The sequence below is a fragment of the Girardinichthys multiradiatus genome, chromosome 12 (genome assembly GCF_021462225.1).
Source record: "Girardinichthys multiradiatus isolate DD_20200921_A chromosome 12, DD_fGirMul_XY1, whole genome shotgun sequence".
Lineage (NCBI taxonomy): Eukaryota > Metazoa > Chordata > Actinopteri > Cyprinodontiformes > Goodeidae > Girardinichthys > Girardinichthys multiradiatus.
The window spans coordinates 8708125-8717992 of NC_061805.1; the positions used below are offsets into that span (position 1 = coordinate 8708125).

General features: G+C 41.1%; 1 protein-coding gene across 2 annotated transcripts; it reads right to left on the reverse strand.

Moving 5' to 3' along the window:
• Positions 1-414: 414 nt before the first annotated feature.
• On the reverse strand, positions 415-9290 carry tbx1 (T-box transcription factor 1). 2 transcript variants are annotated; one of them, XM_047380462.1, is made up of 8 exons: positions 8729-9290; positions 7244-7589; positions 5429-5530; positions 4899-5070; positions 4001-4156; positions 3248-3315; positions 2528-2628; positions 415-1767 (listed from the first exon to the last, which is right to left on the reverse strand). In XM_047380462.1, exons 1-8 carry the CDS (start codon positions 8895-8897, stop codon positions 1388-1390), a joined length of 1494 nt encoding a protein of 497 aa, XP_047236418.1. In that variant the 5' UTR covers positions 8898-9290; the 3' UTR covers positions 415-1387. The 2 variants fall into 2 exon arrangements, with proteins under 2 accessions (XP_047236418.1, XP_047236417.1); XM_047380461.1 differs by having other exon boundaries at positions 415-1770; positions 8729-9286.
• Positions 9291-9868: the final 578 nt, after the last annotated feature.

Sequence of the window (9868 nt, forward strand, 5' to 3'; positions counted from 1 at the left end):
GCCGAATTTTTCTCCCAAAGAGATTAACCTTGACAACAAAGCATTCCTTAAATAGGACTTCAGATAGGAGATGGCTGCACAGCCGAGCAGAGGGGTCACATTCTCAAAATTTCGCCAAGTGTTGCTTTATTGATGAGTGATGATATTCTTCTGAGGAGAAATTAAAAATAAAGACTTTGTCCAGTAGGGAAATATTTTTTTACACTGCCAGAGAAATTAGAGCTATAACGGGACAACAATATGCATTTTTATTCATTTCAAATTAAATGTAACTAAATACTTTGCAGAACAGCATACATGCTTAAATGTCCAACACCTAAGTTCAATGTGTTTTCAAAGCAATAATAACCAGTCTCTGCTTTGATTTATTTATTTTTTTTTGCATTTAGGATTTTAATTATGTTTTACTCCAGATAAGATTTTTAAATGCTTTATTTAAAAAAGAAAATAATTGCAATACCAGTCACTTTAGCAGTTCAGTATTGTTTTTCTGATATTTTATCTCAACTAACAGGTAAGTGTGCATGTGTTTCCTTAAAACCAGGTGCAGATTTCACCATTTAAATCATTCTAATATTTGGACAGCTGGCCAACCAATAACTGCAAGAGCAGCAACCTTAACATATCTCAACATGACAGATCCGATTGGACATTGTTGAACAATGCTATCAGTGAGCCTTTTTTTCAACCATTCCACCATTTTTGCAGACAGCACTTCAAATATAAGATTTGCACAGATATTTAATGTTTATTTTACAGATACAGAAGAGTCTTCCTGCTTTGTTTTTATTTACTTGTTGCAAGTCAGTGCCATGGTACAAGCTACTCAGAGCGGCTCAAGATGTTCATACATTTTCAAAAAAATGTTTTCCCTTAAGCGAAAAACTCCCAAAACATTTCGATGTATTTTAACATCCTCTCTGATGAGCTCAACATGCAAACATCTCGTCTACTAACCTAGAAGGTTCATGGGACTATATAACATATGGCTTTTTTGAAAGCAATAAAAACAAGGCAAATCAAAAAGTGCATTAAAAAGAAAAAAGTCAATCAATTCCAGTCTGTGATCAAAAGTCCTGTCCGTGTTAAGGAAAGGGTCCTCCTTTTTCCTCAGCCTGATGGCTTAACGTCTGCACTGCTCAAGTAGGAGCTCTTCCAGTTTGAGTTCAAAGGTGAAAGCAGACCCATTTGAGGGCTTAGAATAGGTGTCCATGCTTAGATTTCCTTTAAATAAATATGACAGGATTTATCCAGCAGAGGGGGGTCTCAGCCTCTGATTAAACCCCACGTGTTGCAGAAACCATCAATACAATGAACTCTGTTGCTGTTCCTGCCTGCTAGGTTTCCCACAGTGCTGTGCGCCATTATCCTTGATGGACAGCAGTCATTATCTGGGCCCATAGTCGTAGTTAGAGGGGCCGCTGGTGGCTGAGTACATGTTAGTTGTGGCGGTATTCATGTGGTGATGGTATGTGTGTCCTCTGATGCTAGGTAAAGGGTAAGGTGAAGGCCTGGTCTTGGCTCCTAAGTAGTGTTCATAAGCAGTGGGGTACTTGTAGGGGTGGTGGTGCAGGGTGTCCGGGGGCAGAGGGTGGGGATCAGGCCGCAGGTCGTGCGGAGGGCTCGGTCGGCCGCTTGTTAGCGGGACGGCGTGAAGGCCTCCTGGGACCGGCAGAGCCGGGCTAAGGACACGAGACATCAGCTGGTGGGCCGGGTCTGCATGAATCGGGGTGCCACTGGGGTCTCCTTCATATTCCCGTCTGGCATCTTCTGTGAACATTTGGAAAAAGTTAGAGAAAACCCGACTGAGCATAGTATCTGCACTCAGAGATGCTGTCAGTTACATCAGAGATTCTTTAAATGCTTGGTCTAAAACTATTTGATTTTAAAGTGATCATTTCCTTTTTCCACAAAATTAGCAGTCCAGTAAAAACAGTTTTTTATGTCTTTGGACCAAAAAATTGCAATATTAATTAGCTGTTACAAAAAAAAAAAAAAAAAAATACAGATGAAATCATGGATTTTACTTCAGAGCTTTAAGTGTATCTCTGGAATAAATTCCAAAAATGAATCTTAATATAAAATTAAAATAAAAAATAATGCCATCTCTACAGCTAAGATAAAGCTTTTTGATTACTAAATATTTTAGGTAAGTCTATTCAAAGACAGCTAATATAATAGCTAATTATTATCAGTCCTCATTACCTCAGATTAAAAAATCTAATTTTCCCTCCAGTTTTTGTAGTGCTCTGAATCTGTGAGCGGTTATGCAACAGCATAACGACCTCTATTATGTTGCCAGTGCCTGCCATTGGCTGGCTGACTTTTGATGTTTAATTCAAAACCAACACTAGCCTGATACAGCAAATGCACCACTGCACTTCAGTCAAGTAAAAGAAGTAAAGCAAAAAAGTCCAACGGCTGACAGAAATACAGCACTACACACACAGACGGGCTCAACAAGCCTCTGTTGGATATTTGATCACTGGCAAGAAGTTTGAAATGAAACAAAGAGCAACTTGCAGACCTTTTTCTGTGCCGTTCTGCTGAGGGGGAGATGACATTGGGTTTCTTGTTCTGGCAAAGGCACTCATTATTGGCAGTGAGCCGGGCCTGTGATTCCTGGGCCTGCAGCGGGAGATTGGAGACAGTTTAAAACTCCCTTAATGATTGTCAAGGACACGATTTCTTTGGATCTTAAAGGGATGGATCCACATTTTAATATTCTGCAACAATGTGTGTGAGCATCATTTTACAGTTAAACAATGAAAAATTAACATCATGTAGAATGTGAAGCGTAAAATGACATTACATTATATAAAATAATTCAACAAAATGTTGCTTTCATTACTGTTGTTTGGTTAATGCTTTCTAAAAAAAATCTGCCACGTATTAATAAACATAATTCTGAAAAGGTCAGTGTGCGTGTTTCATGCATCTGAGAACATGGGCAGAGTTTGTTCCACTGCTCTGCTCCGCTATTAGGAGTCAAGCAATTTGTCAGTGACAGACAAACACAGTTGATTGATTTTCATACAATATCCAGTGATTTCTGTAATTCCTGACCCAACACATGGGGTTCTAACTAACTCCACCCACGTGGCACCCCTACATGACATCCAAAACAAGGAAACCAATTTGCAAAAATATTTCTAATCTGCTTGGCTCTAATTTTTTCCCTCCGTTTTTTATGATATGTGAAAACACGAATATTTGACTGCAATGTTTGAGTGTAAATAAAGCTCACCAGTCTTCTGGGTCACAGTCCCTGAAGCCCTTTGCAAACGGATTACTGGCTATCTTCAGCTGTGTGATCTGCAAAGCAGCAGAAAACAAACACAAAATCTAATCTCAGTGCTTAAAACACAATCTTCTCTGTTTTGAATGTGATTTGAAAAATGAAAAAAAACAACAAAAAAAACACGATTATATCATATGTATTATTTTTGTTATTGTTAATATTACCTGCATTATTGCATTAATAACATGCCATTTTAATATCAGTTACATCAAATTATATCAGAATCTTTTGCAGTATAGCTGTCCGCTTTTGTCTTTGTTGCAAACTAAACAATTTTACTGATAACTGCTGAAAATCCATAAGACTCAAACTGAACATCCAGTGACGGGCACGCTCCCTTTTACACTCAGAACCCATACGGTCTACAACTGAATAATGACAAAGAAAAAAAAGATAGCTAAAGACCATTTGTCATGCGGCTAAAAACAATCACTGGGGAAAAACGAATAAAAATACTGATTTGGGAATATAAACATCCAGATGTGAATGTGGAACAAAGCAGAGAACATAAGCATCGTTCAAGGACTTAATTAAAACGCGCATGACATCTGGCTTAGATCATTTATTCATTATAAAAATGAAAAAAGTAACCACTTGTTTTAACTTTACTGCCTGTGTTTAATGCTATCACAACGGCCTGAGATGTAAACACGTATCCACACACTGCAGACTGCATACGGGATTGGAAACACCTCTTACCCGGTGGTTCTGGTACGCTGTGACCGCCGTGAAGCGAGTCTCCTCAAAAACAAACGTCTTATAATTTTCCTCTGCGTATTTCTCGCTGTCCTTTCGGGGATCGACATAAACCACATGGAACCTGGGCTGGTAGCGGTGCATGGAGTTCAGGATGATCTGGAAAATAACGTCAAAGTAAGAAAAAGACTTAGATTACTCCATATTCCAAAGGGTTATTTTCGCAGTTTTAATTACTGCTTAAATTACTGTAATAGGCTAAGAAACTGCTGTGAGCAAAATTTAAAAATAAATATTTAAATAAAAAAGCTAAATATAAATATTTTAGCTTTAGGTATATTTATTTTGATGACATACACTCAACATGGGTTTATGCGCATAATTGCTCAGTTAATAACAAAACAGTTAAATTTGAAAATTCGCTTAAAAGAAATCCAGTATTTTCATGCCCCTATAGAGGACACACAGATGTTGAGATGTTAATCTAAGTATTTACCTGCTTATTCATAACTATTCTTTTATGAAATGTCGAATGTATTTCCTTATTTCATTAGTAACCCATATAGTAAAGACAAGTCAAGAGGGTTGGTGAAATACTTTAGTTTTGGACTGCAATGTTATCCGCGATGCCGTTTTTGTGATGATGTCGTTATTATCCAAAATATCATGCATGGGTGCTCAGTGGAATAATTTTGAGGGCTAAATTACTCTCTGGTAGTATAATTTCTGCTTATTACTCTACCAAAGCTGTGCTTGTACTGCTAAGTTCTGTTGCTTTATATTTAAACACCATGAAGATGAACTAATCCTTTTCCTGGACTATTTGACTTTATCTGAAGGTACTCTGGTTCACCGTGACGCAGGACAAATGGCGCCGATTAGTTTCCGTCGCTGTACTTACATGTCCGTTGTCGTCCAGCAGGTTGTTTGTTAATTTGAGTTTATCGAATGAGACGATCTGTTTCATCCACTGAGCGCCCTTGGCTGGAGAGTCAGGGTGGTAATGCACCCTCCCGGGTGTAGCAGGATCAGCTTTACCCGCCACCAGCCACGACGAGCTGTGGAAAGCATACCTGGAAGGGCCATAAAACATAGGATTCACATTATAACTTTATGCATGTAAAAAAAAAAATATTTCCCAGCTAAGGCCAGGAAAATCCGGAACAGTTTGATCAAATTAGACAGCGTGGAAAATTTGTATGCAATCCCCAAATATTGTGGATTTAAACACAGTAATTATGGAAAGATTTTCAATAGTCCAGTTCAACGCAATTAACAGTAATTGTTTGATGTTTTGGTACCTTTAAATTTGTCTTTGCATGGATCGTCTCACTGCCTGGTCTAATTTAATGTTGCAAAGTGACTGTGCTCACTGAAACTTAATAAACACGCACACGTACAAAAAGCCGGTTGAAAGAAAAAAGAAGCTACCTGTATCGTTTGTCATCTACAGGCAAGAAGTCCATCAGGAGCATGTAGTCTGCCATGGGATCCATCCCAAATATTTTCACTTGGAACGTTGGAAACATTCTCCTAAGAGGGAAAAGAAAACCACAGGATGACCGTTTAATTTTTAGCTTCAACTTGCATTTCCTTCACAATATGTGACGTAAAGTCCTGTTTGCCTACATGCGGGTCATTAAGTGTGTTGTTGTTGACTAAATTACATGGTCTCCGTGGAGTGCACGGATAAATACCATCAGGCGTTTTGCTGGAATATGTGAAGCTCAAGGCCAATTTAGTCTGAACTGCAGGCAGGAAGACATCACTTTATGATTGTTAAAACTCCTGCAACCTCTCCGTGCGTAACTGGATGAAGTCCCTCCAAATGTGGATTCCCGTCTGATTTGTTTCTAAGTTTTTCCCCCCCCCGAATATAAATGTACCTCTTATGCTTTTTTGACGAATCCCTGATGTTTTTAGGTTAGTGCAAATATAAATACGCACTCTTACCCGGGTGTTAATCTGGGTGGAAATGCTCAGATAATTCTGAACCTGAACTTTCTATTTGCACAAAGGGGACAGCTGATTTTTATTAAAACATTCACTGACGCATTTATATTTCTTCCTGCGCGCTGAAACAAATATAATTAGTAAAGGAGGTTTGTAGTGCTTCAGCTGGAGGTTTTTCTGGGCCTCCTTCCACCCTGTAAGGCTTATTTTCATCCTAAAAGTTGCTTAAGAACCTGAGAGGAAAGTTGAGTAATCCACCAGTTGAGTCAGTGAAAGGGATCCCAAAATCAACGCTCAATTAACGTCAATGTTGTGGCTAGGTGAGGCTGAAGGAGCGTTTAAAGTGCTCTGCAGCAGATCTCCTTTCTCCTGTCAGACAGCGCGGAGAGGGGAAACCCAAGCCTCCTTTCAGGCCGCAGCTCTCTCCTTATTATTACCTCTGCATTCTAATAAAAAAAAGCCCGGGTGTGTTTGCCGCCTTTAAAACTGGACAGTTTACTCAGTGGAAGGTAAGTTTGGTAACAGCGACCAAACTTACCATTAAATTATCTTTGCTGCAGACAATCCTATTTATGGAGGTTCAAATCAAAATGGAAAAGCACCGAGGTGAGAAAAGAAAGATGTGGCAGATTTTGCCGTCGACATTTTAATTCGTCGTAAAAGGCGCACAGAAAAGAGCCCGAATATTTAGCGTAAAAGAGGAACATTAAAGCCGACGGTGGAGAAATACAGCAGAGAGAAACGGCCGCCTGTTATTTTAGGTTCCTTAAAATACAGCAGCGTGAGCTGACACAAACTACAGCAAACAAAAAACCTGAAGTTTATTCAAGAAAGAAAGCTATTTTATTCGGCCAAATAATCCCAGACATTAACGGATGTTCGGACAATAATCAGTAACCTCAAATAAAAGAAAACAAAATACTGAATTAAACTGTTTTTAAGATCTGTAAAAAAGTTTTCTATTATACAAGCGTAAATTTGCAAATATATTGTTTGAATAAAGACGAGTTAGGAATTATGTGTGTGTGTGTGTGTGTGTGTGTGTGTGTGACCTCACTACTGATTTGGTACGGTGACGCAGTGTTTTCAATGATACTGCTTCAATTATCTAATAACATGAATAATATTATCAATAATAGACATAATACTAATTATGTCTATTATATTTTACGTCGTATTGTCATCTCTGGCGCAGATGATTCATCTTTGCTTTATATTAATCCACTGATCTGGTTACTTGTTACAGTAAAACATGTCCGATCCTTTCTTGCCCGCGCTTTAACGTGCACTCACCTGCCCGCCTTGGTGACGATCATCTCCGTGCCCAGCTGATTAAACTCGTCCCATAAAGCCTTCATCTCCAGCTGGACGTTAATGTTGGCCACCTTGGGGTTTTTCTTCACGATACTCTTGCTGTTCGGCGTGGAGTTGGAGGACGACGAGGAGCAGTTGGGTGTCCCGCTGTCGCTCGGCTGCCCCTGGCTCTGGCCCGGGTTGGATCCCGGGTAGTTGTAATTGTGCTGGGCGGCTGGGCAGGGCTCGAAGTGGGACTCATGTTGGCTGTAGGGGTCCCCGGGGGACGGGGAGAGGTGGTAGCCCCCCGGCGTGTTGAGGCTGCTCAGGCTGCTCGTTGTGAAGGCTGCAACATCGCAAAAATGGGACAGCTGCGTCAGCCACGGGCTGGATATGGCTGAAATCATCCCAGAAAGCTGATTTTACTTTTTAAAAGTCGACTAAAACACAAACAGTAAAAACAGAAGCAGGGTCGGATAATTTCCCGATGAAAAGTGTGTGGCTCAAATGCACCCCTTTCTGCTCAAACGTTGATCATAAGTCCTCGAAGTTGCATCCACTGCGAGCTCAGCCTTACTAAGGGCTTCCTGATCTAAAACAGCAGACTTCCCAAAAGTGACGAAAGATTTTCAAAAAGTGAAAAAAATCCTCATCGAGTCGCTGAACTGCGCTCAGATACGCGCTTCGAGTGCGTGTGAACTGCTTTTTCCTTCAGATCGATGGCACTCTGACTCTGCGCTGTGCGCCGCTGCTGTGTGTTAACACCGAAGCCCAGTCTTCTCTCTTATCTGACGCAGAGGGCCTCCCCTTCGCGATAAAAACCGGTTCTTATTTCTATTTAGATAAGGAACTGCAGGTAATGTGCCTTTTCCTCGCCGTGGGACGAGACTGATTGACAGAGAAGTGCGCCCCTTTTTAATGGCCTTTCCGGCACCCATTTAACTTTTGGATAAGGGTATCGCCCACATTTGCCCCCGTTAACAAACAATAACTGATCCGGCCTGCAGAGAGGAGTGCAAGGTAAACACTGATTTGCATGGATAAACAAACAGGCTGCCGGTGACTGTCGCTCTAGTTTATGGACAAATACATGAGCTGGATGGATATGGACCCCCTCTCTGAGGTGGATGGGCTTATTATGGTCTGTTTTTACCATTACGCACGGGGTGCCCCTGTAAACCCTCCTCCCATTGGCTCTTTCTCGACGGGATCTTCACAAGTGCTGACTGAACGCCGTGGGGACTTGGAAACGTTGGTCTGCCGACCTTTCTCCCTGCTGCAATCAGTGCAACAGTAGTCAAACTCTATACTTTTTCAATCTTTTATTATTCCTTCCATGCATTCCACACAGCGCACCAACAAGTGCTTTTGTTTGTTCTAAAATGTTCGATAAGCTGAGCATACCGCAGGGGTGTTTATGTCATGTCGGGGGAGTTGTACACATGCTACAGCAGCCCATATGAGCATGAACAAAAAGATTTTTACCTTCCATTTCCCGGGTGACAGTGCTGTAGTGCATTTTACAGTAACCCTGGCTGTCCAGACGGGTGCCCTGTTTGTCAAACGCTACGTTTCCTGCTCGCTCTGCAGCCGAAATCAGAGAGTCAATACTGAAAGCATTTGCCTTTGGAGAGAGGGGACTGATGTCGTCCATAGGCAAGGGACTAGGTCGTTATAAGCCGACCCCCTCCTCCTCCAACCTCAACACGTCTTCCTCTGCTTTCCAGCCGCGCAGAAAGCAGAAGAAGACAGTGCACGGTGCAGAAGAACATTCACCAAAAGGGAGTTTCTCACATTCCGCCAGTGGCCGCTGCGTAGTGCGAGAGTCAGGCTTGAAGCGCTTCTCTGAAAGTAGTCCAGGTACAAAGATTTTCCGAACGGATCAAAATATATAGTGCATCCGCAAAGAGCAATCTTTCATCGCTTTTCCTCCGGTCGCTGACGGGGTGTTGTCGTCAGAGTCGTGTTTCGAAGAGAATCCACTACTGCCACGAGAATGTCAAAAGTGAGCGAGACAGATCCACGCCTCCCCCTGCACCACTGCAGGAAAAACGCGTATTGCACTCTGCGCTCAATGTTTTATTTCAATAAGTCCTTGTCACTCACTTGAATTGAACAGCAACGTCACTGAATGTCCGGCTCCAAAAAACTGCGCCTCTTTTTCCAGTAAATGATGGTACTTACGTTAGAGGTGCGTGTGCGCGTTTTGGCGACCTCAGCTCAATAAATCCTCCGGAGTTTCTCTGGTACATCAAAGGCTACATATGAAGCTGAAAAATCTTTGTTGTGCAGTTTAAATTCAAATGGAAGCCTTGAAAGCAGATACGTCTCTTCTGAGACAAAAGCACATGATTGATATATACTGAACTTCTTGGAGAACTTACAGATTTTAGATATTTGGATCACTTAATGCGCACTTTTTAAACCTTAATAACATTAATCAGTGCTTTCTCAGTGTTTTACTTAGTAAGATATGGAAACAGTAACAGTCTCCCATCTTAACCGAAATCATTTACTCTTTACACAACGAACAGTGTTCAATTCAATTCAATTCAGTTTTATTTATATAGCGCCAATTCACAACACATGTTGTCTCAAGGAACTTCACAACAGTCAGGTACATAC